At 43.1% G+C, this 27,846-nt stretch overlaps 2 protein-coding genes across 8 annotated transcripts in view; one reads left to right on the top strand and one right to left on the bottom strand.

Annotated features, from left to right (window-relative positions):
* Positions 1-17,445, bottom strand: part of EIF2A (eukaryotic translation initiation factor 2A) — a 53,874-nt gene extending 36,429 nt beyond the window's left edge. For 2 of the 7 annotated variants that reach the window (XR_004973852.1, XM_036347714.1), the window contains exons 1-2: positions 17,258-17,442; positions 3,605-3,674 (exon numbers count right to left, since the gene is read on the bottom strand). Coding sequence is in view for 6 of the 7 variants with exons in the window: in XM_036347714.1 (XP_036203607.1) it covers positions 3,605-3,674; positions 17,258-17,285 (98 nt within the window). In the remaining variant the exon portion in view is untranslated. Of the gene's footprint in view, positions 1-3,604; positions 3,675-17,257 lie in introns of all 7 variants that reach the window. The other 5 variants (XM_036347717.1, XM_036347716.1, XM_036347715.1 and 2 more) reach the window with 5 other exon arrangements.
* Positions 17,446-17,652: 207 nt separating this feature from the next.
* SERP1 (stress associated endoplasmic reticulum protein 1) lies at positions 17,653-22,037 on the top strand. Its single transcript, XM_036347720.1, has 3 exons — positions 17,653-18,065; positions 18,314-18,389; positions 20,048-22,037. Exons 1-3 carry the CDS (start codon positions 17,982-17,984, stop codon positions 20,086-20,088), a joined length of 201 nt encoding a protein of 66 aa, XP_036203613.1. The 5' UTR covers positions 17,653-17,981; the 3' UTR covers positions 20,089-22,037.
* Positions 22,038-27,846: the final 5,809 nt, after the last annotated feature.

The following is a 27,846-nucleotide window of genomic DNA, read 5'->3' as shown; positions in this document are numbered from 1 at the left end:
CTTGGATGACGATTGACAACAACAACAACAAAAGACTATCATTTCTCAGATACTTTGCCAAAATCATGATCTTAGTTTTATTCTGATGTGTCTGGAAATTCTACTCGGAAAGGAAATGAGTTAAACTTAAAACAATTTGGTCTTGCCCTAGCCCACTGGTCGGCAAACTGTGGCTCAAGAGCCACATGCGGCTCTTTGGCCCCTTGAGTGTGGCCACGAAGTTTCAAAGGCATTGTACGTGCATGCCCACACGTGGTATTTTGTGGAAGAGCCACACCCAAGGGGCCGCAGTTTGCCGACCGCTGCCCTAGCCAGTTTGGCTCAGTGGATAGAGCGTCAGCCTGGTAAATGAAAGGTCCCAGGTTCAATTCCGGTCAACGGCACATGCCCGGGTTGTGGGCTTGATCCCCAGTGGGGGACTTGCAGGAGGCAGCTGATCCATGATTCTCTCTCATCATAGATGTTTCTATCTCTCTCTCCCTCTTCCTTCCTCTCTGAAATCAATAAAAATATATTTAAAAAAAATTAAAGTCATAAAAAAAACACAATTTGTTCTTAGCAAGCTCTTTTTGATTCTAATAATCAGCCCTTTATATCATGATTATAAACTGTCTTTTTAATAACTTATTCTAGAATAGTGTTTAAGGTTCAAAGCAAGCTTACTAGATTACAGAATCCAGAATTTAATTCTTTTTTTCAATCTTGGCAATTAGGCTATTTGGTCTATTTCCATCTGATATAATCATTTACTTATTTTTAATATATTTTTACTGATTTCAGAGAGGAAGGGTGAGGGAAAGAGAAATATCAATAAGAGAGAATCACTGAGTGGCTGTTTCCTGCACTCCCCCTACTGGGGATTGAGCCCACAACCCGGGCATGTGCCCTTGACCAGAATCAAACCCCAGACCCTTCAGTCCACAGGCCGATGCTCTATCCACTGAACCAAACTCGCTAGAGCCTTCTGGTATAATCTTTTAAATGAAAAACTTAAAATATACATACAAAAAAAAGAGAAAGAGTATGATAATGTACTTAACACCAAGCTTAAATAATTAACTCATGGCCAATTTTATTGAATTTACTCCCTACCTTTATATTTAACTAGAGGCCCAGTGCACAAAAATTTGTGCACTCGGCGGGGAGGGGGGTCCCTCAGCTCGGCCTGTGCCCTCTCGCAGTCTGGGACCCCTCGGGAGATAACGACCTGCTGGCTTAGGCCTACTCCCGGGTGGCAGAGGGCAGGCCCAATCCCTAAGTGCAGCCCCTGGTCGGGCTCAGAGCAGGGCCGATTGGGGAGTTGGGGCGCCGCCCCGTCATGCACAGAGCAGGGCGGATTGGGAAGTTGAGATGCCACCCTCAGTCACGCTCAGGGTAGGGTTGTTTGGGGGGTTGGGGCACCGCCCCCTGTCACACTCAAGGCAGAGTCGATGGGGAGGTTGCAGCGCCACCCCGTCACCCACAGAGCAGGGCCCATCAGGGGGTTGGGGCTCTGGACCCTGTCACACACAGAGCAGGGCCCATCAGGGGGTTGGGAAGCTCCCCCCGTCACCCACAGAGCAGGGCCGATCAGGGGGTTGAGGAGCTCCCCCTTGTCACTCACAGAGTAGGGCCGATAGGGGAGTTGGGGCACCGCCCCCTGTCACACACAGAGCAGGGCGGATCAGGGGGTTGGGGCATCGCCACTGTCACACTCAGGGCAGGGCCAATGGGGAAGTTATGGCTCTACCCCATCACACACACAGCAGGGCCCGTGGGGGGTGGGGGGGGAGTTGGGGCGCTGCACCCTGCCACACACAGAGCAGGGCCGATCAGGGGGTTGGGGCGCCACACCCTGTCAAACAGAGCTGCAGGGCGATCAGGGGGTTGGGGAGCTCCCCCCTATCAGGCACAGAGCAGGGCTGATCAGGGGTTGGGGCGCCTTCCCCTGTCCGGAACAGAGCAGGGCGGATAGGGAGGTTGTGGCCCCACCCCCTGTCACACACAGAGCCGCAGGGCGGATCAGGGGGTTGGGGCATCGCCACTGTCACACTCAGGGCAGGGCCAATGGGGAAGTTATGGCTCTACCCCATCACACACACAGCAGGGCCCGTGGGGGGTGGGGGGGGAGTTGGGGCGCTGCATCCTGCCACACACAGAGCAGGGCCGATCAGGAGGTTGGGGCGCCACACCCTGTCAAACAGAGCTGCAGGGCGATCAGGGGGTTGGGGAGCTCCCCCCTATCAGGCACAGAGCAGGGCTGATCAGGGGTTGGGGCGCCTTCCCCTGTCCCGAACAGAGCAGGGTGGATAGGGAGGTTGTGGCCCCACCCCCTGTCACACACAGAGCCGCAGGGCGATCAGGGGGTTTGGGCGCTGCCCCCTGTCACGCTGATCCCGGTGCCGGGAGGCCTCGCGGCTCCGCTGATCCCGGTGCTGGGAGGCATATTACCCTTTTACTATATAGAATAGAGGCCTGGTGCACGGGTGGGGGGCCCCACTGTGGTGCCTGGCCAGTCTGGGTGAGGGGCTGAGGGCTGTTTTCAGGCTGGCGGGTGACTGAAGCTCCTAACTGCTCCTTTTTTTCTTTTTTTCTTCTGGGCCAGCTTTAGCTCTGACTCCAGTTCTGAGGCCTCTGCTGCTGAAAGCAGGTATCTGGTTTGTTTATGTTCTATAATCGAAACACTGTATCAACTCCAGCTCTGACATCCCGGCTCGCTGAAAGCAGGTTTCTGGGGTTTTGTTTAGCTTCTATATTTGTAACTATGTTTCAAACTGCAACCTCAGAGGCCAGCAAGGCAGGCGGGGAACATTGGTTTCCTCCGTCACTGAAGCAAGCAAGCCTCATGTTAGTTTCAAGATGCCTGGCTGCTGGCTGCCATCTTGGCTGGCAGTTAACTTGCATATCGCCCTGATTAGCCAATGGGAAAGGTAGCGGGCGTACACTAATTACCATGTTTCTCTTTTATTAGATAGGATATTCATTCTTTTATTCCTTTTTAATACCTTCTTCATTCTGTGATTTCATGAAAATTATAGACAGTGCTTTTTGTAAGTTTTTCCTCATTCTCTAAGACAAAATTCTTCGAAGGTAGTGGTTGATCTCAACTACACTATTGTCTACACTAGTGGTTCTCAACCTTCCTAATGCCGCGACCCTTTAATACAGTTCCTCATGTTGTGGTGACTCCCAGCCATAAAATTATTTTTGTTGCAACTTCATAACTGTAATTTTGCTACTGTTATGAATCGTAATGTAAATATCTGATATGCAGGATGTATTTTCATTGTTACAAATTGAACATAATTAAAGCATAGTGATTAATCACAAAAACAGTATGTAATTATATATGTGTTTTCCGATGGTCTTAGGTGAACCCAAAGAGGTCACAACCCACAGGTTGAGAACCGCTGGTCTACACCTTTTCTTTTAAACATGCTTAATCTATTATTTTCAAATCTAAAGATCATTTTTCTTGATAGAATATATGCATTCTTTCCAACTTCTGTTAATACTATACAATGTGCCACAAGAAACTAGCCGTTTTTTCTCCTTCTTAGAATATAACAACAAAAATAATTTAGAGTGTATTACATAGTTCCAGCTAACATCACTCAAACCATACCTTGGAAGCACTGTACTCTCTGTAAAATGTGGTGGTCCATTCACCATGTACAGTCCTTCTGATCCTCGGACTAAAGAAATAAAATGAAAAGAATCACCATGACTCTGTTAATAAATAGTTACCACAAATGTCTTAAGAAACAAAAAGCTTTCTGTCAAAATATTAATAAAATTATAAAACATTTCTTAGACTTATAGAATGTTAGTGTGAAAAGGGCACAATTTTCTTACCCTATTGCATGAAATCATATAACTGCTGAGAATAAATAGGTAATGCAACAGACTGAATGTTTGTGTCCACCCCAAATCCTCAAGCTGACACCCTAATCCCAAGGTGATATTTGAAGGTGGGGTCTTTGGGAGGTAGTTAGATCACAAGGGCAGAGCCCTTACAAATGGGATGGATTAGTGCTCTTGTAAGAAGAGCCTAGAGAGCTAGCTAGCTCTCTGCCATGTCAGGACACAGTAAGTAGTTGGTAGTCTACAACCTGGAGTAGGGCCCTCACTAGAACCCAACCATGCTGGCACCCTGATCTCAGACTTCCAACCTCTAGAACGGTGAGAAATAAATTTGTTGTTTATAAGCTACTCAATTTGTTATAGAAGTCCAAATTAAGACAGGTAATACCCCTCATTTCTTTTCCTATAAAGCATATTCATTTAGTCTCTAAGGAGATTACTTCAATAAATCCACTTTTACTATTTTATAAGAAATACTAGAGGTCCGGTGCACGAAATTTGTGTGTGTGTGTGTGGGGGGGGGGGGGGCGTTCCTCAGCCTGGCCTGCACCCTCTCCAATTTGGGACCCCCCCAAGGGATGTCCAACTGCCTCTCACAATCCAGGACCGCTGGCTCCTAACTGCTCGCCTACCTACCTGCCTGATCGCCCCAAACCCCTCTGCCTGCCTGCCTGATGGATCCTAACCACCTCTGTCTGCCTGATTGCCCCTAACTGTTTCCCTACAGGCCAAATTGGCCCTAACTGCTCCCCTGCTGGCCTGATCGCCCCTAACCACCTCTGCCTCGCCCAGCACCCGGGCTTCGCTCCCTCTGGCTGTTCACAGGCACCTAGGACCCGGGTCAGCTTCACCTGGGCTGGCCACAGCGGCAGGGGACCGTGGGCAGGCAGTTTTGCCTGGGCCCCAGCCGCAGGTGCCTGGGACTGCAGGGCAGGTGGCTTGTCCCTCTCCGGGCAACAGGCGCAGCCGCTGGTGCCTGGGACCGTGGGGTGGGCGGTTTGTCCCTATCCCGGGCCGCAGGCTAGCTGGTCCTCATTCCTCTCTCATGAGCTCATTTCTGCCTGGCTGGTCCCTACTCCTCTCTCCCCAGCTCATTTGTGCCTGGCTTGTCCCCATTCCTCTCTCCCCAGTGTTGAGTGTCTGAGCAGTTCTAGCACGACGGCATGCAGGCCTGACAACCATTTGCATATTAGCTCTTTATTATATAGGACTAGAGGCCTGGTGCACAAAAATTTGTGCACTTGGAGGGGAGGGGGTCCCGCAGCCCAGCCTGTGCCCTCTTGCAGTCTGGCACCCCAGAGGGGATGACCACCTGATGGCTTAGGCCCGCTACCCAGGGGATTGGACCTAAGACGGCAATCAGACATCCCTCTGGCAGCCCGGCAGCCCTCGGGAGATGTCCACTTGCTAGCGGGGAGCAGACCTAAGCTGCAGTTGGACATCCTTAGTGCTGCTGAGGAGGCAGGAGAGGCTCCCACCACCACCACTGTACTGGCAGCCATCAGCCTGGCTTGTGGCTGAGCAGAGCTCCCCCATGTGGGAGCGCCCTGACCACCAGAGGGCAGCTCCTGCATTGAGCGTCTGCCCCCTGGTAGTCAGTGTGTGTCATAGTGACCAGTCATTCCCAGTCCTTCTGCTGTTAGGGTCAGTTTTCATATTACGCTTACACTATATAGACTAGAGTCCTGGTGCATGGGTGGTGGCCGGCTGGTTTGCCCTGAAGGGTGTCCTGGATCAGGGTGGGGGTCCCGCTTGGGTGCCTGGCCAGCCTGGATGAGGGGATGATGGCTGTTTGCAGCTGGTCACACCCCCTTCAGGGTGGGGGTCCCCACTGGGGTGCCTGGCCAGTCTGGGTGAGGGGCTGAGGGCCGTTTTCAGGCTGGCGGGTGACTGAAGCTCCCAGGCTCTCTTCTTTTCTTTTTTCTTTCTTTTTTTATTCTGGGATTTATTTACCTTCTATGGCTGTCACTGGAACTGAGAGCCGGCTCCAGCTCTGAGGCCATTGCAGGCTGAAAGCAGGTATCTGGGTTTGTTTAGATTCTATAATTTAAACTCTGTTGCCATCACTGGCGCTCTAAGCTCTGAGCCCGCTGGCGGCTGAAAGCAGGTTTCTGGGGTTTGTTTAGTTTCTATAATTGCAACATTGTTGCATCCGGAGCTCAGAGCTGGGCCACAGCAGGCGGGGAACCTCGGCTTCCTCCATCGCTGTAGCAAGCAAGCCTCATGTAAGCTTCAGCTGCTTGGCTGCCGGCCGCCATCTTGGTTGGCAGTTAATTTGCATATCTCGCTGATTAACCGATGGGAAGGGTAGCGAAGTTACGGTTAATTACCATGTTTGTCTATTATTAGCTAGGATATGCAAGTACACTGAGATACAACATTCATACTTGTATTACTTCATTCAAATGAAAAAAGTGATTTTAGTGTTACATTTTCACATTTCTATAAATTTTTATTTATTGATTTGAAAGAGAGAGAGAGAGAGAGAGAGAGAAACATCAATTTGTTGTTACACTTATTTATGCATTTATTGGTTGCTTCTTGTGTGTGCCCTGACCAGGAATCAAGCCTGCAACCTCTGCATATTAGGGTGATGGCTCTAACCAACTGAGTTACCTGGTCAGAGCTATTTTTACATATTTAATCTCATTTTCAGAATGTGTTGATGTTGGAAACAGAATTAGAAGCTGAGTCTAAGTTCAATTTTCTTTGTATCAGCTTAAGTTTTCAAGTAACTTTTATAAATAACAACTCAAAATCTTAGCTGTTATTCATGAAAATGTAATTGTGCTATAATAGAAAGGACCTGAACTCAAAGGCAGACTTTTGTTTCTATCTGGCTGTGAATCCCTGGCTATATCACCTCTAAATTTGTTCCCTAATCTGTAAAAATGAAAGTATTAGAACAGAGGGTGGTTGTGTGCTTTATATAAACTAGAGGCCCAGTGCACCGATTGGGGCCAGGCCAGCCGGAGGGAGGGGCTGCGGGAGGTTGACCAGCCACAGTGCGTGTCACAGTGACTGGTTGTTCCAGTCACTTGGCTTTTATATCCTATATAATAAAAGCCTAGTTGGCGTCATGCCCTCACGCAATGCCCTCACGCAACGCTGCCACAAGATGGCTGCGCACACAGCGGAGGCGGGGCCCGGTGGCCGCTCCGCGTGGTGAGGCCTGGGGGTCGCGTGGCTCTGCACAGCATGGAGGCCAGTCCCGGCGTCCCCGCCACCTCACACATAGGAGGCAGGTCCCCGCAGAGGAGGCGGGTCGTGGAAGGGGAGGGCAGTTGTAGGTGATCAGGCCAGCAGAGGAGGGCAGTTGTGGGCAATCAGGCCGGCAGGGGAGGGCAGTTGTGGGCGATCAGGCCAGCAGCGGAGGGCAGTTGTGGGCGATCGGGCCGGGGAGAGCAGTTGTGGGCAATCGGGCCAGCAGAGAAGGGCAGTTGTGAGCGATCAGGCCAGCAGTGGAGGGCAGTTGGGGGCGATCAAGCTGGCAGGGAGAGGTTAGAGGACAATCAGGCTGGCAGGCAGAAGCAGTTAGAAGTAATCAGGCAGGTGAGTGGTTAGGAGCCAACGGTGCCGGATTGTGAGAAAGATGTCCCTGCGGGATTGGACCTAAACTGGCAGCCAGACATCCCCCAAGATGTCCCAGATTGGAGAGGGTGCAGGCCAAGCTGAGGGACACCGCCCCACACCCACGAATTTCGTGCACCGGGCCCCTAGTATATAGATGATGACATCAAAATACAGTATATATTCAAAGCTCTTAAAAATGTAAGGCATGCCTGGGCAGCATGGCTCAGTGGTTGAACGTCAACCTATGAACTAGGTCACAGTTTGATTCCTGGTCAGGGCACGTGCCCAGCTTGCAGGCTCCATCCCAGAGTGGGATGTGTGGGAGGTAGCCAATCAATGATTCTCTCTCATTATTGATCTTTCTACCTCTCTCTCCCTCTTCCTTCCTCTCTGAAATCAATAAACATGTAAGGCATTATTAATATATTTATACTTTCTCAAACTAAGAAAGCAAGTGGGATTAGACACATTCATTTACGAAGTCCCCAATGATAGTAATGTCCTAAAATATTGTGTGAACAAAATTAAAGATTTAATAAGCATAAACATCTATAGAACTAGATTATACTTTTGAAAATGGCTGAATTAGAAGCTTCTAAAGCTGAACCAATTAAATTCATTCAATATTCAACAAATGCTTATTGGGGGAAAACAACAACAGGAACAAAAAACTACCTCTCAGAGCCTATGTTGAAATACTGGAAAGGTACAACAGGGAGAAAAATCAGCCTTGTCCCTGACCTCATTAATCAAATAATTAGTCAAATATATGGAATTCTATTACTGTTTAGTGCTAGAAAGGAAAGATATAAGGGACTAATAGAGTGAATAATAAAAGTTTTTTAAATGGAAGGTTATGGAACATGTTCTTGATTAAGTAATTTGTGTGCTGACATCTGAAGGCTGAATAGCAGTTAACAAGCAAAGAGAACAGGAACAAGTGCAAAAACTCCATGGCAAGAGAGATGACCAAACATCAGAGGAAGGGAAAGAAGGCATGTGTGGCTAGAAGGAGATGGAGTTGGGGAATAAAAAAGGGCTCAGACCAAGCAGAATTTTGTGGCCTAAGTTTGGCAGTACTGGTCTCTCACCGTAGCCTAAGAATGGTGGGAGACTTTAAGAGGAATTTAAGCAGATTTTAAAAACTAGATTTGCATTTTGAAAAGGTCAGTTTAGAGAATAAACTAGACGGGAGTAAGAGTGGATGTGAAGAGACTAATCAAGGCGGTTCTACAGTAGCCTCACAGGAGAGATTAAGAAAACTTGGGCTAGGGTGGGGCAGTGGAAATGGAAGGCAGAGAATGAGTGTTCAATATGTAAAATATAAAACTAACAAGACTTAGCCTAGAGATTTACTATTTTATGAGCTAGAGTTACTATTTTATGAGCTAGAATTCAGCAATAGCATAAGAGCTGAAAAGAAGAAAAGTTTTACTGAGGTCCATGGCCACAATTACAGCTGCTTTCTTTTCTGCCAGCTATTCATAAATCTTCCACTCTTCTCTTGGTTACTAGTAGAGAGGGGCCACTCTTGGCTCCAACTTTAGTCCATATTTCCTTTTCCTTCTCCACGGACAGTTCTCAGATTGCTAATATTCTATCTGAGAATTAATTAACTCAATTTTTAGCTATCAAAAGTGATAAAATTTTCACTCCCAAAGAAAATAATTTAAAGTTAGAATGAAAGAAAAAGAACTTGCCTGGCCAGTGTGGCTCAGTGATTGTTGATCTATGAACCAGGAGGTCATGGTTTGATTCCCAGTCTGGGCCCATACCCGGGTTGCAGGCTCATTCCCCAGTGTAGGTGTACAGGAGGCAGCTGATCAATGTTTCTCTTCATCATTGATGTTTCTATCTTTCTCTCCCTCTCCTTTCCTCTCTGAAATCCATAAAGAAATACGTTTAAAGTATAAAAAAAGCCCTAGCTGGTTTTGCTCAGTGGGTAGAGCATCAGCCTCCGGACTGAAGGGTCCTAGGTTCAATTCCGGCCAAGGGCACATGCCTGGACTGTGGGCTCGATCCCCAGTAGGGGGCGTGCAGGAGGCAGCTGATCATTGATGTTTCTATCTCTCTATCCTTCTCCCTTCCTCTCTGAAATCAATAAAAACATTTAAAAAAATAAAAAAAAAAACAAAAAAAAACCCCTAGCCGGTTTGGCTCAGTGACTGTAGCATGAAGGGTCCCACGTTCAATTCCAGTCAAGGGTATGTACCTTGGTTGCAGGCTTGATCCCCAGATCTGGTTGGGGCACATTCAAGAGGCAATGAATGGATGTGAGGCGTCTCTCTCATGTCATGTTTCTCTCTGTCTCTCCCCCTCCCCTCCACTCTCTCTAAAAATCAATGGAAAAATATCCTCAGGTGAGAATTAACAAAAAAATAATAAAAATTAAAACTATGAAGTTCAATTCTTTAGCATGAAAATTCTTTTCTTATAATATATTTTATTGATTTCAGAGAGTAAGGGAGAGGGAGAGAGAGACAGAAACATCAATGATGAGACAGAATCGTAACCTCTTGGTTCATTGGTCAACACTCAACTACTGAGCCACACTGGCAGGGCTAGCATGAAAATTCTTAATCACTTCTTGGCCTTTTGACTATTCTCTTACTACACAGGCAAAATGATGCTATTTCTTATCATCAAAATCAATCATCTGCTGCAATATCATGTACCATACAGTATGGTTTAAAAGAGAACAGGAGATTCTTTTCTTAATACTGTAATTAAGTTTTTAACAAACATTTATTTGAGGGATTAATAAAAAATGAATTTTCCAAACTAAGGAGTTCAGTTACCAGATTTTACTTTAACTAGGTTATTTAACATTTTGTTAGCCTAATGAGGTCCCTCCCACAAGCTGCAGTGGCAACTGCACACACTGAGAGCTCTCTTTGAGAAACCACATACAGGCATAGGAAAACAAAATGGCATATCGCCAACTAAGCTGCAATGTAATTAGAAAATATGCCATCCTATCTAATAAACGACAAAAAGGGTAATTAACCGTACCTCCACTATGCTATCCACTGGCTAATCAGTGAGATATGCAAATTAACTGCCAACGAAGATGGCGGCCGGCAGCCACGCAGCTGAAGCAAGCAGGAGGTTTGCTTACTCCAGTGATGGAGGAAGCCAAGGTTCCCCGCCTGCCACGGCCCGGCTCTGAGCCCGAAAGCAACAGCTCCAAAAGCAACAAAATTTCAATTATAGAAGCTAAACAAACCCCAGATACCTGCTTTCAGCCAGCAGCGGCCTCAGAGCTGGGGCGCCAGTGAAGGCAACAGAGTTTCAATTATAGAAGGTAAATAAATCCCAAAATTAAAAAAAAAAAGGAGAGGCTGGGAGTTTCAGTCACAGGCCAGCCTGGAAACGGCCCTCAGCCCCTCACGCAGACTGGCCAGGCACCCCAGTGGGGACCTCCACCCTGAAGGGGGTGTGGCCAGCCTGAAAACAGCCATCAGCCCCTCATCCAGGCTGGCCAGGCACCCAAGCGGGACCCCCCACCCTGATCCAGGACACCCTTCAGGGCAAACCAGCCAGCCCCCACCCGTGCACCAGGCCTCTATCCTATATAGTAAAAGGGTAATATGAAAACTGACCCTTACGGCAGAAAGACTGGGAATGACTGGTCACTATGACACACACTGACTACCAGGGGGCAGATGCTCAATGCAGGAGCTGCCCTCTGGTGGTCAGTGCGCTCCCACATGGGGGAGCTCTGCTCAGCCACAAGCCAGGCTGATGGCTGCCAGTACAGCGGTGGTGGTGGGAGCCTCTCCTGCCTCCTCAGTAGCACTAAGGATGTCCGACTGCAGCTTAGGTCTGCTCCCCGCTGGCAAGTGGACATCCCCCGAGGGCTGCCGGGCTGCCAGAGGGATGTCTGATTGCCAGCTTAGGCCCAACCCCCCTAGGGAGCAGGCCTAGGCCAGCAGGTGGTCATCCCCCGAGGGGTCCCAGACTGCGAGAAGGCACAGGCCGGGCTGAGGGACCCCCCACACACACACCTGAGTGCACAAATTTTTGTGCACCGGGCCTCTAGTATGGTGATATAATCAAACCATGTTTTATTGACTTAACTGCTGACCCCATATGCTTGAGGTGACTGGCAAAAAAGAAAAAGAAAAAAGCTTTGCCCAACTTGGCTTATGTTCTCATGACACTTGTAATTAGTGACCTTGGTCCTCATACTTGTATTACCATTATCAGTGACCACAATGCTTACCTGGGGAAAACTGAAATTTCAGGGTTTTTTGAAACAAGGCTTTCTTTCCTTTTCTAAATTCTTATTTCATACCTACACCCCAAACTAAGATAGGCAAAAGACCCCAAAGGAGTTGCCAGGCTAAATGCTTGTGTTCTCCATCCCTCAAATTCATATGTTGCAATTTAATCCCTAATTCAATCGCATCTAGAGGTGAGACTTTTGTGAGGTAACGTAAGTGTCCTTATAAAAGAGACTCCAGGGAGGTCCCCTGCCTCTCCCGCCATTTGAGGACACAGAGAAAACAGGACATGAGTGCTCCGGTAGACACTTTATCTACAGGTGCCTTTATCTTGAACTCCCTGGTCTCTAGACTGTGAGAAACAAATTTCTATTATTTATAAGCCTGTGATCTTTTATTATAGGAGCCCAAATGGACTAAGACAGAAATGGGGGGGGGGGTGGAAATCCCACCTAACCCACAGTCTTTCATGTAGATTAATCCAAATCTTACAAGGCAACACTTGACAGAGAAGTCAGTGTGAAAAGGGTCATGTCTTTCCTGCTCAATTAGCATTCAGTCTCATATGGTTTACAATTCCTGGTTTCAGTATGTTTCTGGAGAAGTGAAAATCTTGAGTCAAACTAATCAACTGCTTTTTAACACGCACATATTCCCATTTGACGTAATGAACACTTTAAAAACAAAAATCCAAAGGTTACATGTGCTATGATTCCATTTATGTAACACTCTTGAAATGGACAAGAGTATCATAATAGAAGACAAATCAGTGGTTGCCAAGGGTTAGAGTTTGAAGCAGGTGTTACATAAAAGGTTGGTATTTGTGGTGATGGAGCAGTTCTATATTCTGACAGTGGTGATTACATCAATCTACACATGATAAATTTTCTTAGACTATACACACATATACACAAACTGGTGAAATTCAAACAAAGACTGTAGTTTAGTAAATACTGCTGTGCTATTGTCAATTTTTTGGTTTTGATAACGTACTATGATTATATAAGACTTCATTGGGGAAAACTAGGTGAAGGGTCCATGGAAACTCTATTTAACTGTTTTTGTAACTTCTTATACTTAAATTATATCAAAATAAAGGGTCCATAAAAAGCCTATCTTTTGGGGTAATTGTTCACAATACAAGAAATTAAACTAATTATAAGTTTTGCAACATTCTTCAAAAATTTTAAATTAAAATAAAAAATTGAATAGACCAAGATTTTTGTAATAAAGAACATATTCCATGAGACAAAAGTACTCATTAAATTAGACAACCTTCTTTGTACATGATGCTTTAAGATAGATATATCTATTTTAGGGGGGCTAATTATCCACTGAAACCATCACAAAAATCATATTGAGTTGTTCCAGTTTTGTTCATACATATAAACATTATTCAAAACAATTATTTTACTTCACACCCCCCTTCATAGAAGTATAACTATGTGAAAGTACTGCAAGAGATTTTGGTACCACTAAAGATACTTTACTGGATTTAATCAGTTTGAGCAACTTTTTACACAAATTTAAATAAACAGATATACAAAGTTTATTAGAAGAAACACAAAATCAAGGATCATAACAGATTATAAACTGTATTACAAGTTAACAAAAGCAAAAACATAAATTCAAAACAAATTCTTCAATAATTAGAAGTAACTGAATGAAACAGTGAATAGAATGTGGAGCTACCTTAATAATGTATTGAGACTTGATATGATTTCTTATTTTTAATGATTTCCCTTTTCAATCAAAGGGAATGTGGTGATAATCCAATTAAAAAGAAAAACCTAGAATTTAAAGTTTTTTTCATTAAGCAAATAAGTGCCAGACTTTCACAAAAAAATAACTATTTAAAAATAATTATATTAAATATTGTACATACATATTTTTAAAACGTACTATCCTTTCCAGATACTCACGTTCAATTTATTGCTCTAGGCCTGAGTTAATATGAGAAAACTACTGGGCTTCAACTAACAAGAGTCCTATGGCAGGGATATGGTGATTATTATAATACTAGAGGCCCGGTGCACAAATTCGTGCACTGGAGAGGTAGGTGTGTGTGTGTGTGTGTGTGTGTGTGTGTGTCCCTCAGCCCAGCCTGTGCCCTCTCACAGTCCGGGAGCCCCACGATCGATCGCTCCAAAAAGGTAGGCCCTGCCCACCTGCTGCAGCCCACTGGTCAGTGACCTGGGCCTCTCTCTTTGGGGTGATCATGGAGCCCCCCAATTGACTGATGGCACCGCTGGCCGGTGGCCTGGACCTCCCTCTGCAGGGCAATCATGAGGCGATAGCCGGGCCCCGGAACAATTGCATTGCACCTGCCTTGGCTGGCCTGGCACCAGTGGGTGTCATAGCGTGGTCATCCAAATGGTTGTCAGATGGTCATTCTGCTGTTCGGCCGTTTGGTCAATTTGCATATTATGCTTTTATTATTATAAATGATACTTTTTTCAACCTTTACATTCACTGAAGTATATATCAATTTTGAAAAAATGACTTAATTTTTAAAAAAATTTATTTTATTGATTTTTTAGAGAGAAAGGGAGAGGGATAGAGAGAGTTAGAAACATCAATGAGAGAGAAACATCAATCAGCTGCCTCCTACACAACCCCTACTGGGAATGTGCCCACAACCAACGTACATGCCCTTGACCAGAATCAAACCTGGGACCCTTCAGTCTGCAGGCTGACATTCTATCCACTGAGCCAAACCGATTAGGGCTTAATTTTTAATAAATTATCTCAATGGCCTCAACTAAGCAAGCTGACTAGACAGTATGGGTTTCGTGTAAGGCCACTGTTGTTTGGCATCCAATCCCCCTCCTTTTTTAGATTACTCTAATTTTCCTTTGAAAACTATCCAGGGGTTAGAATATAACTTGGTCCTGGTGATCTGATTTAAAAATGACTGAATCAAAGATGAGCAAGAGTCAAGCCAAGCTAAAAACAGCCAGCTTTGTGACTAGCAACAATGTGCTCTTTCCTTTGGGGCTACTGATTTGGTTGAATGCAAACCTTGAGCTATCATGTAGAATGTTAGCCTGAGAATGAATTTAACTGTGAAGAAATCAAGAGACAGGGATGAGAAAAACAGATTTTTGGAGTCATGCAAATACCTAGATGCAACAATACTGAAGCTTTAAGGTTACATAAAGTTTTCTAAAAAAAATCCCCTTGTCATTTCCAATTAAGTCATGACTAATACAATTTACTGGATAATCTCTAAATTATTCACAACTACAAATCCCATGAGTATAAGTTTTAAAAAGATTCTGGAAGTAAAAGAATCTATTGTTAACTAAAATATCTATACTAAAAGTGTTTAAAGATATAATCATGTGGATGAAAAAGAGGAGTCCTATGGAAAGTAATCTCACAGGGTGATCAGATCATAAATTGCTAACTGGGAAGTCATGGTGGGGAGTCATGTCCAGACATATAACATTTTAGTAAAAGGTTTATCTTTGCCTTAAGCAATCCCTGTCCATTGTTTCTGTGCATCTACATTAGCACACCTTTGAAATATGCACCCTTAAGCATTTAGTATTCTAAAATTGTGAGTAGCATACAAATTACCTTTATAAAGCTAAAGGAAAAAAACCTAATCTCTATGTATAAAAGCCTAAGCGACTGAACGACTGAACGACCAGTTGATAGGTCGCTATGACTTGCACTGACCACCAGGGGGCAGATGCTCAATGTAGGAGCTTCCCCCTGATGGTCAGTGTGCTCCCACAGCCAACCTCCTGCAGCCCCTCTGTGGTCTCTTATCCTGACCAGCCAACCTCCTGAAGTCCCTCCCCCCGGCCAGCCAACCTCCCATGGCCCCAATCAGCCCTGATCGCCTGCCAGACCAAGGGACCCCACCTGTGAATGAATTTGTACACCGGGCCTCCAGTTTAATTATATAGTTATGCCTTTTAAATAGTATCTGCCTGGCATATTATCTAACAAATTATAGTCAGTATTTGATAAATGTTTGATGAATAAACTATAGTAGACAGGTTGAATGTGAGTGGGCACAGTACATAATAACAAAGATGTTAAAAATGTAGTATGATGTAGATCAAGCTTGTCAAACTCAGGGCCCGCAGGCCGCATGCAGCCCACAATGAATATTTTTGCGGCCCAGCCAATATAATGGTATATAAGGAACATTTTAATAAAAATTTCCTAACTTAATTTTTACAATATCCTGTTATACATAATTATTAATAAACTAGAACATTTACTAATGACTGATTACTATAATCGTGTTGCATTTATTTCCCGTACGCACCTTATGTGCAGGCGCACCATTTCTCTCCACTAATACTAGTAGCAAATATTTTAGCAGCCGATTGCCACGTCATTAGTCTTGGACTGACTTGTTTGGTGTGCGCAACAGGAAATATTTTGCTTTCAGAGAACAAGAAAAATAGGTTTATTTGCGTTACACTTATTAATTTGTGCAGTTATTCGGTGTCTGGTAAGTTAATGTTCAAGAAAAAATATTAATTTTTATTAAAATGTTCTATTATTTTATGTTAACGATTACTCATTTATTTCAGCCCTTTGTATTCAGCATGTCTCTATCGAAATAAACCTATGTTTCTATGAAAATTGAAGCTTTTGGTTTTTTTGCGGCCCACATCAACTTAAACCTTGTTTATTTGGCCCGTGTTAGCCTTTGAGTTTCACACGCTTGATGTCGATCTTAAAATATAGAAGAATTGAAAAGTTAAAAAGGTTCCTTTCATGTCTCAGGTAGAAATAATCCTTTTCCATAAAAGTAAACATCCTGTCTCTTAATGACTTTCTTTTCCTTCTACATAAGTTATTAAGCCGCTGGTGATTTAATCAAAGCCGTCTTTTCCCCTCTCAATTGCCCCGTCTTTATTTGATGCTCACTTGAGACTCCCAGCCATTACCCTAGTCCAGAGTCTTCCCTGACACTGTCCAAGACTAAGTTTATTATCTTCTCCAACATTATAAACTCTGCGTCAGCTTCAAAATCTCAGGAATCCTCTAATATTCTAATGCTAAAATGCTCATAACCATTTCAACACCAAACAGTGCTATATTATCTCTATAATGCTCACTGCTACCATCCCAGACCACACGTACTGCCACAGTTCCACTCTTTTAAGTCCTACAAATTTCATCAAGGCGAGGAGTACAAAACTTGGTATTACTTAAATTCACGTGTTCTTCCTGGGTGGTCATTCTAGTGAACTTAGCCATGTGTTTATATTTTTTCCTTATTACAAAGCTAAATGATTTCACACGGTCAACAAAGCCTGTCAACAAATAAGGGTTCCTACAATACTAGGATTGCAAACCCAGGGTAACAAATTCAACTAGCATTTTCAGTTATCACCCTTCCTCTAATCCCGCAGAACTTGAAACGGCAGGAAAGAATGATGGATGAGCAAAAGGGAAAGGAAACGCAGAAGCGCAGAGGCGGGGACTTCACTTCCGATTGCCACGCAACACGAAAAAACCCAAACGTCCCTCCGGCTCTTTCGCAATCTACGAGAAAAAGGCCGTATCGGACTCCAAACCCAAGGACAAAGACACAAAAAAGAAACTGCTCTGAAGAAACAGACCCTTGCTGGTTCAGAACTCACCTGTTAGAAGCGGCGTGGACGGCGCCATCTCGTCCCGGAAAAAGAAAACTATGCACTCGGGTCAGAGTTTACGAGGGCCAAACCCGGCCTCTACACGTCCACTCCGGCGTGGGCACGGCAATTTAGTATTTCCGGGGTCACCAGCCTCGGGGCCAATTCACTTCCGTTTGGAGACTGTAGCAGCGAAGGAGCCTCAAGGCGCACGCGCAGCTCTGGGGGGTGTGTGTGTGTGTGGGCGGGGGGAACACATTTTTACAGAACTTGGGAGGGTTGGGCTAGGGCCCCTGCGCCCGCCTTCACCCTCTCCCCCTTCTGCCGGTGGGGCCCGCACTTCCGCGGGGCGGAGTTCTCCGAGTGCTGACGTTGGCAGCCGAACCGAAGTAGTTCGAGCTGACGGGTTACGAGGTCCACTTGTTTCGTTTCTTCCTCTTTCACTCCACGCTCCCGGCGGCGGCGGCGGCGGCGGCGGCGTTGCGAGCCTCTTCCGGGCCTGCTGTCCACCCGCGCTCCAGCCTCGCTCGCCGGCGCGCCCAGGTTCCCAGGCAGCCGGCGGCCCACGCCCGCCTGCGCTCAGCACCGCGTTTGCAGCTCTCAGGCCCAACCTAGCGCCCGCCTGAGAACCTCCCGGTTTCCGCGGCGCGGCACCGGGAGCGGGGCGTCGCAGCGGTCCGAGGGGGAGCGAGCGAGGCCAAGGGTGGTTTGGGTTAGTGGTGGCGCCGCGAAGATGGTCGCCAAACAGCGGATCCGTATGGCTAACGAGAAGCACAGCAAGAATATCACCCAGCGCGGCAACGTAGCCAAGACCTCGGTAAGGAAAGAGCGGACGCGCCTCTGTGCTGCAGCCGGAGCTGAGGCCCGAGTCTAGGGCCGCGTCGAGTCCTCCCCAGACCCGGCCGGCTGTGGGGGCCCGAGGCCGCGAGCTGGACACTAAGTTGGGGGTTCGGGGAAGGGGGTGCCGGAGCTGGGCGGCTCGGGAACGGAGGAGAGACTCCGCTGTGGGAGTCCTGAGTCGCAGTGGATTTTTGCATTTGAAACGATGGGTTTTCCTTTTTGCAGAGAAATGCTCCCGAAGAGAAGGCGTCTGTAGGACCTTGGTTATTGGCTCTCTTCATTTTTGTTGTTTGTGGTTCTGGTAAGTGCTCTGGGGGCCACGTCGGGTGGGAAGTGGGATGACGGGTTTAGGATGACGTGGTGACCTCCCAGTGGTGAGTCTGAACCACGTAGTTCTCTACCCACCTGCCGCGCGCTCCACATAATTCTCTTTCATCCGAACAAATTTACTTGTCCCACATATGCGCAGAGGGTGATGCTCCAGAAACTTCTCCCAGCTTGACTTGTGCCCACAGGATACTAGAAAAGGAGGTCGTCAGGTTCTTAGTAATGATCAAGCTGGAAAAATGTAGAGCAGAACAAAAAACGAAAACATCTCAGAGAAGGAAATAGGATGGTTTGCTATTCCATTATCAATCCCTTTGCAAAAAAAGAAGCTTGAATATTATGTACATATGGATGTTCTAACTTAATTTAACATGCCCCAGAATCTAACATCTTTATGTCAAAAGCTAGGTGTATTTTAGGGTAAAGCTAGTGCGAAGAACTGATTCACTATAGAAGAAACGTGGCAATTTAATATGTGACAAATGGTTTTAGATTAATAAAAGAAACATTTGACATATGGTAGAAAAATTCGTTATCAGGGCAGCCTGCTGTTAGCTATAGATTCTGCAAATGCATTACAGAATATCATTTATTATCTTATATAAGCTGTTGATATTGACGTACATGTTTCTGCATTTCAAATTCTGACATTCTAACTTTATTGGGGTTTCTTTTAAACATTTCACTTTGCCTGTCTCCTAAACTTACCAGTTGGAAGCTTTCCTGATAAATGGCCAAGAGCCAAGCAATTTATATAACCTAAAGATGATTGAATTTCAGCCTTGTGAGAATGAGGAAACATGCATGTTACAGGCCAGGCCTTCAGAGGACATGTAATATCTAGTGATAAACCAAAATAATTCTGTGCTTGAAAAACCTGTTTGCTTTGGTACTTTAAGTTCTTTCTGAAATGTTGTTGTCAAACTCTCTGGGACATTTAAATAGAAAACTCAGAAGCTGAGATTTTAAAAAATAACTTAATGGACATTTGTTTTTTTATGGTAGGCGTGTCTTCATTTCTTATTACAATGAAGTTACATAGCATTTGCGAGTTACTTAAGGGTACCCTACCTTAACATTGCGTACTGCATAGAAATCTCTAAGACATACGCCAGGGACCGCACGTTTTTGGGCAAACTGCACGTTATTTAAATCATCATAACGACAGATCATAATGCACTTTAGGTGTTGTTTTTCAATAATTATAACATTTTTATTTACAAAAACAATTAAACAATTAAAGTTTCTAGTACTTTAGGGGCTACGTGTTCGGACCATAGGTTCTAGCTTACAACCCAGCTGTTGGCTATGATTGTTCTTGGGAGGGCCCTGCCCTCCAGCTGGGACTTAAACGTGGCAGTGAGAGGACCCTGTCCTTTCATTAGTCCGAGGCTTGAACCTGGCCAAAACACTGTAACCGCGCCCCACAGTGGACAAGACAGTGTGCTGACATCTAAGGTCCATAACAGATGGCGCGTGAAAAAACGAGAACACTCGTGAGCCGTCCTTAACAGATGGCGCGCGATACACGAGAAAACTCGTGAGCGGTACGCAATGTGTTAATAAATATTTGCCCCTTGCCAGACCAATTTATTCAAAGCATGTTTTAATATTTGTTCTTTCTCTTTACAGCAATTTTCCAGATTATTCAAAGTATCAGGATGGGCATGTGAAGAGACTGACCTTAAGATGTTTCCATTCTCCTGTGAATTTTAACTTGAACTCATTCCCGATGTTTGATACCCTGGGTAAAAACAATTCAGTAAATCATCCTGCCTCAGAATGATTTTTCATATCATCATTCATGTGTCATTCCAAGGTTTTTTCACAAGTCATTCCAAATTTTCTAGTTCATACCACAGTGCCTTGCAAAAGCACCACATGAATAAAGCAATAAAATTTGATTGTTAAGCTACCATAGTGGACCCTACTTATTCAGTCATTAAAGAGTAAGTTTTTTAATGTGGTTATTAAAACAGTATACAGTATAGGTAATTAGATTAAGTCTGTGTGGACAGGGTCTAGATTTTGTTAACTAATGAGTACATGCAGTTAGCTTAATTTAAAATTTGGAATCTTATGGTTTTTATATAGCTAGGCACTTATTACAATATCTTGAATTGAAAGCACACTCCCATATAGGGTCATGGACCTGTACTGTAATAAGGTGCTTATAAATGGAACAACTATACAGTTAGCCTAGTTTTCCCACAATCTATAGCACCTAGGAAATTCTAAAAGCTTCTAAACGCCTAATGTAAAAGGAGATGCTTACAGCCATGTTTACTTTAATATTATTTCTGGTACACTACCCTGGATTTTGCATGAGTGAATATACTAACCTGAGATGCCATAAGAAAACAACTTGGTTGAGCATTTTGTAATTTAGTCACTTCAGTTTTACTAAAACCTATCATGGTGGAGTACAGTCAGGAAAGGTTTGTTTATCTCACCAGTGATTTCATCAGAATTACTTTAGTGTATCAAAGAGGTCTACTATGGTAGACAGAGTCTAAGAGGAAAAATATGACTAAAAATGGATGCCTCATCAGGACATACTATTGAGCCCAATGTGCCATAAGACATCTTAGCATATTATTAGCACTTTTAACATCAAAAAGGCACAACAACTAAAAAGTTACACCTAGTTTGGAAATGTTTTTTCTAGATTTATGATTAAAATTGTTGGGGTTCTAGTTACATCAGACTAATGTATCATCTGGAATTAAATGGATTTACTGATAAGGGATCAGTCCTTAGTTTTCCGTTTGTTGTATAATTTTATAGGTTATGATCAGACTTCCATTGTAATGGTAAGGGGGAATAAGAAGGCAGATTTGGGGTTTTCTGGTACTGTTGAAAACTGAAAGTATTGGCTATTTAAATACTTAGCCATAACTTGATGAAAAAAACCTGAGAGATGTCTGTTAATCGGAAAGAAAGCTGCTTCTTTGCTTTGTTTAATTGCCTCAGGATATTTCTTTTAAAATAAGCTGTTTTAAGAGGAACAGAAGGGAAATCTGCTACTTTGTCTATACTCAGTGTGAACTTCAGAGAGAGCTTCTGATGCCCCAAGGTATGGGAGAGAGTGTGGGAGGGGAGTGGTAAGGCTTGTCAGGAATTTGACTACTCTAGAATAGGAAAAGAATCAGCTGACCTGGGGCCAGCAGGTTTTATCTTCATTGTTACCTGCCTTTCTCACCCAGAAAGTCAACTCCTATACTTGTTTCCCTCTTTGAAACAAGTATCTTGGTTAATTCTATTTTATTGTAACTTTTAAAATGAAAGTTATTGTTCTGAGTTCATAGCAGGTGCCTTATTCTTTGCTTTGAGTCAAACCATTCCATATCAGAATTTCCCTTGGTGTATCATAGGTAATTGACTTTAAGATGGTGGTGATGTCTTTTAATATACAATGTCTATTAATTTGTTAAATTGCTATAGCTAGCAACCATTTTACATATGTAAAGTTGCATTCCCTTTGTATTTCATGTGTAATTTTCCAGTTGAGTGCATTTTATATTAAGGATGGATTATGCATGTTTGGGTCAATGAAAGCTATGTCTTATTTGATCTTTAAAAATAAAAGTTCCCTGGATATTTTATGCCTTCTAAAAGAAAATGATTTTACAGAGTTCCTTTTTTTTTTTTTAATAAGAATTTGTTTGAACCAAATTGATGCATGCTGGAAACCAAGATCACAAGTGCTCACCAGAGTTCTTATCTGAATGTATATTTTACAATTAATAGAAAATGATTCTAAAGACTGCCTAGTATTATGTTGTACTTGAGATAAAACAAATAGTACCCAAATGCACGGATTTAAAGTTTATAACTGGGAATAGGTAACAAGAAAAATATATAAAAGCACAATGAATTAAATACTTCCCCACCTAGGATTTACCCTTATCTCATGTTTATCCAAGTCTGATTCAAGGAAGAAGCACGGTTCTTTTTAACTCCCTTTCCTAATTGAATTTTTAAAAAGCATATCTTTATTGATTTCAGAGAGGAAGAGAGAGAGAGAAACATCAATGATGAGAGAGAATCATTGATCAGCTGCCTCCTGCACGCGTCCCACTGGGGATGGAACCCACATCCTGGGCATGTGCCCTGACTGGAATCGAACTGTGACCTCCTGGTTCATAGGTTGACCCTCAACCACTGAGCCGCACTGGCCGGGCTCCCAATTGAATTTTATATGTCATCTAATTTTGAGCACAGTATGAGAGTAAATGCTTTGTTGCAGTTGTCTGCATTATCCAATTACTCTTTGTAATTTAGCTACAACATTTCAAAGAGTTGTCAAGGATTTCATTGTATCTGTTGAGTTGTATATAATGCTCAAAATAATTGAGTGAGCTTCCAGATTAAGTAAAAGATTTTCATTGTAACAGGATACACTGTAATGGGCTTTTGACTTACATTAAAGAAATATGTATACTCAAGTGCAAAGCATCCCTTTACAGATAAATAAAAAAATTCATGATTCTTCTTACTAAGTTTTGTTGGTACAAAGGAATACCATATTGTGCTGGATTATGTTCTTGGAGGTTCAACAAACTTATTGTGCATTAGCACCTGTAAAATGTAGAGTATCATCAAATTTTATAAATTGTTCTGAAGTTTGATTTGCCTTTACCTTTTTAGTTTTTTACTTGTTTTAGACACAAACCACAACTTCAAGAGGTAGGAGTTGGGTTCAAGAGCATGTGCAATATCACTCCCTCAGAATCCTTCCTTGTCTAGACATAATCCTTGTACTGCTTTATCTTCAAGTTGAATTAAAACAAAAATGTCCTAATTTGGAGAAGTACTAGTATGCAATAAAAGGCTATAAAGTAAGCTGAAGGAGAAAATTCAACAGTCTGGACTTAGATAATCCAAAGTAAGTTCATATCTATTAGAATCAAAGGTGGAAAGGACATGGGAAATTCTGTCCAACTACCTCACTTTACAGCTAATTTAAAAAATTCATTCAGTAAATATTGAGTAACTTACATGCTGGATAGAGAGAGCTGTGAATACGGAGTCCCGGCACTTAGATCTTGCAATCCAGTAGTGAGAGAAAAGACAATGATGACCATAATTGTGGTAAGTATTTCAAAGGAGAGGTAAAACCTGATAAATGGTTTCTGCCCTCACAGAGCTAACTGAGGTAGAGAAGAAACTAGAAACAAGGTTTTCTGCCTCAGTGTATCCTGCGGAAACCTAGGGATGACTGCGAAGCATTCACACAGAACACTTCTGTTTCCATGACTCTTCTTCTGTTCTTAGAAAAGCTCTTAATTTTTTTTTCATGTTGCTAATTAGAAAGAAAGAAAGGAAGGAAGGAAGAAAGGAAGAAAGAAAAAGAGGGAGGGAGGGAGGGAGGAACTTGTTCCTTTATGGATGCAATTTCTTTTGAAAATGAGTTTGTGACAAATTTAGTATTCGCATTTCCTGTACAGCACAAAAAATACAAAGATCAAATCAGTAGTGTTATCTACTATAACATTCAAGTGTACACTTTTTAAAAGTATTTTGCTATAATTTTATTGTAATTTGTTTTAAAAATGTTCATCTGTGATGTTGAAAAATAATTTGATAATTTAGTCAAAAAAATGCCTTCATTTGCTCTCCATAGGTGCTTTTTATAACAAAGGTTCAGTGAATAAATCAAAGGTTCAGTGACTTCCAGTGTGCAAATTTCTACTTTGCAGTGCAGACAGAATTAGAACAAATCTGCAAATTTAAATAATTAAAACTGTGATTTCAGTGTCATTAAATAGGTTATAACAGGTTTTTCTTCTTTCCTCACTAGAGAAAGTCTCTAACAGGAGAATGAGAATAATTGATTTTAGAGCTGGAAGGAACTTTATTTTTATCTATATATATTTTTTATTGATTTCAGAGAGGAAGGGAGAGGGAGAGATAGAAACATCGATGAGAGAATCATTGATCAGCTGCCCCCTGCACGCCCCCTACTGGGGATCGAGCCCGCAACTCAGGCATGTGCCCTTGACCAATATCGAACTTGGGACCCTTTAGTCTGCAGTCTGATGCTCTATCCACTGAGCCAAACAGCTAGGGCTGGTAGGAACTTTAGAAATGATCTTGATTAACCCTTTATTTTATAGTTGAAATTATGGCCTAGAGAAGTTACCTTTCCCATTACCAACGAGCCCTTAGCAGAGCAAGGATTAGAAAACTGGCTCTTTAAGTCAGAGAAAAATAAATATCACATGATCTCACTCATTTATGGAATATAATGAACAACATAAGCTGATAAAAACAGATCCAGAGACAGAATCATCGATCAGAATGTCAAACCTTAGAGGGAAGGTAGGGGAGGGTGGGGGTAAGGGTGAGAGGTCAACCAAGGACTTGTATGCATGCATATAAGCATAACCAATGGACACAGACAACAGGGGGTGAGGGCATGAGTGGAGAGGATGACCATATGTAATAAGGACACATTTGTAATACCTTAATAAAGAAAAGTACAAAAAGAAAAAACACAAAAAACTGGCTCTTTAGTGTTCTGAGTGCCAAGGAATTATTGTTGTGTAGGAATGTCTCCCTTTACTTTAGGAGATTATATATATTAATCTTAGGAAACCCCATGAGTGTTCCATTAAGGTAAATCTGAAGATTTACTAAACTTCAGTGAGCTCCCACTGCAACTGCGATGGAAATAGCTTTAGCTTTGATTGTCAGGACACTTCCAACGTGGCAACAACCTACCTTTTCAGCCTTGTTCCCCACGGCTTCCCTCCATAGACCCGTTCTAGCCCAAAGAGTCTACTTTCATTTTTCAGATATCTTGAACTCTCTGTGTTTTTATTCAGTTTACCTTCATTAAAATACCTATTCTTCAAAGTCTAGCTTAAATTTTACCTCCTCTGTGAAGTTTTCCCTGGCCATGGAAATCAGAAACACTTTCTTTGGGATTTATGACTCTGGACCATTTATTATATTGCCATATTTATTTGTTTTATTTTTAAATTTTATTTCTTAGTTTCTCAGAGAATGGAATCCTTAAGAACTCTCTCTCTCTCTCTCTCTCTCTCTCTCTCTCTCTCTCTCTCTCTCTCTCTCTCTCTCTCTCGTCTACTCTCACCACCCTCAAGGTTAGTATGAAACTTTACACACATAGGGAGAGCTCACCTTTTTAGTTGAGTGATCAAGTGTAAGATAATGATGAATGCCCTCTTATATCAGAATCTTTAAAAAAGAACATGTTTTATAAAATCATCTACCGCTGATATAGCCATTACCTCAACATTTTCCAATCCTGGCAACCTCTGCTTAATGGCTGGGCTAAGCACCAGAATTCAGTCTGCCCTTGAAACAAACTCTCCCAGGATATGTTTGATTTTTGGAAATGTATCAACAGAGGTATTTGTCCTTCAGTCATATTTGAGGACCTGTTCATAGTAAGTGCCACTGAGAAAACCAAAAGGTGTTTTATAAAGAAAGCTGACACCTCACCACACCAGTTTGTCCAGTTATAAGGAAAAAGTCAAACAACCATGCTTGCTGTTTACAGCAGGTGTTTGAGGGCTTTCAGCTGGCTCTGTCCCATCTTATCCTAAGTTGCAGGAGGGGCAAGGATGCCACAATATGTGCCCTTCACACCAGACCACAAAACCAGAATGGCTCTGTACTCCCATAACCATATCCAGTCTCTGGCAGAGATAGCTTGTTCTGTCGTCAGAAAGGAATTTTCTACAGTAAGGCCATGTTGGCTGGCATTTAAAATGTGGCAGGATTACCAAATTATAGATTTCATACATTGTGCAAAGGAGATTCCCAGGGCCTGTTTGGAAAAATGCCATCCACACACACATGCAGAGCTTGGAAAGAGCACTTCGTTTGGGAAGAGTGCTTACCTCCTGGCACCTGGGAGTGCCCCTTAGACCAGATTCTAAGGCTCAAGTTTCATCTGGGACTGAGAGAGATTTTAATTTCTGACAAAACCCAAATCATAAAGGTAAATACTGGGAGTACCCAAGCATGTGTCTGCCTACCTCCAGCCTTGGTTACTCATGCACACCCCACCTGTTAATTACAGGTGGATGACATGAAGAAGCAAGGTGCTACAGAGAATGAAAACCATCTCAGAACCTTGAAGTCATTTCTGTTTGACTGAGAACAGTAATCAGAATGTTTTTAAAGGTGAAATACCTTTCTTTGGCTAAACATTACATTATAGTCCACCTGGCTGACAGGGAAAGCAGACTAGTGCAGTTTAACACCCAGCCTCTGTCAGAGGTCTAAAAGGAGTAATCTGTTACTCAGAGTATGGCCAGAGGACCAACAATAACCTGGAAGCCTATTAGGAATGCAGAATCTCAGGCCCCACACAAGGCCATTAAATTAGAATTTTCATCTTCACAGGATCCCCAGGTGAATCGAATGCAAATTAAGCATGTGAGCAGTGTTCAAGAGGGCTCAGCATTCTAGTTCCAGGGCCTTAAGCAAATTCCCAAATTCCGCAGGCTTCTCTGTGACATGCAACTGTTATGAAACCTAATGACAGTAACGTTGTGAATTGCCAAAACAAAGGGTGAAAGGCCTTTCTCACTGAAAACAAGAAGGACCTGCAGCCTCTGTATTTTACTTGGCAGGAAGGACATTGCCAGCTTTCTTAGGATCCCTTGCTACTTATACATCTTGTGTCCTAACATGTGATCTATCTTTGAAAATGTCCGGTGTGCACTTGAGAAGAATGTATATTCCTTAGCTTTTGGGTGAAATGTTCTGAAGATGTCAATTAGTTCCATCTGAACTAGTGAGTCCTTTAGGATTGCTGTTTCCTTGTTGATTTTTTTCTAGAAGATTTCCAGTGAATTCCTAGGATTGTATTGTTATCCATCTCTTCCTTGATATCCTCCAAAAGTTTTTTTTTATACATTTGGATACTCCTGTATTGAGTGCATATATATTTACCAGAATTATAGCCTCTTATTGTATCGATCCCTTTAGTATTATGAAGTGGCCTTCCTTATCTCTTGTTATGACCTTTGAGGTCTATTTTGTCAGATAGAAGGATTGCTTCCGCAGTTCCTTTTTTGATAATTTCCACTTGACTGAAAATTTTTTCCCATCCCTTCACTTTCAATCTGTGTGAGTCCTTTGTTCTGAGGTGTGTCTCTTGTAGACAGCATATATATGGATCATGTTTTCTTATGCAATCAGCTACCTTATGTCTTTTGACTAGAGCATTTAATCCATTGCAGTTATTGATAGGTACTTGTTTGTTGCCATTTTATTCTTTATGCCTGTGTCCCGTCATCCCTTTCTATTTCTTCTTTTTAGAATAGTTCCTTTAGCATTTCTTGCATTGTTGTTTGGTGGCAAAAAACTCCCTTAGCCTTTTTTTGTCTGTGAAGCTCCTGATTTCACCTTCAATTTTGAATGATAGCCTTGCTGGATAGAGTATTCTG

The sequence above is a fragment of the Myotis myotis genome, unplaced genomic scaffold (genome assembly GCF_014108235.1).
Source record: "Myotis myotis isolate mMyoMyo1 unplaced genomic scaffold, mMyoMyo1.p scaffold_m19_p_2, whole genome shotgun sequence".
Classification (NCBI taxonomy): Eukaryota; Metazoa; Chordata; class Mammalia; order Chiroptera; family Vespertilionidae; genus Myotis; species Myotis myotis.
Note: the sequence above shows the minus strand (reverse complement) of the source record. Positions and strands in the feature narration are given on the sequence as shown.

What these genes read in the sequence shown, in the direction of transcription:
- SERP1 (XM_036347720.1), top strand. Translation starts at nt 17,982, where the DNA reads ATGGTCGCCAAACAGCGGATCCGTATGGCTAACGAGAAGCACAGCAAG. An exon ending in GCAACGTAGCCAAGACCTCG is followed by an intron (nt 18,066 to 18,313) that starts GTAAGGAAAGAG and finishes TCCTTTTTGCAG; the next exon opens with AGAAATGCTCCCGAAGAGAA. An exon ending in TTTTGTTGTTTGTGGTTCTG is followed by an intron (nt 18,390 to 20,047) that starts GTAAGTGCTCTG and finishes TTCTCTTTACAG; the next exon opens with CAATTTTCCAGATTATTCAA.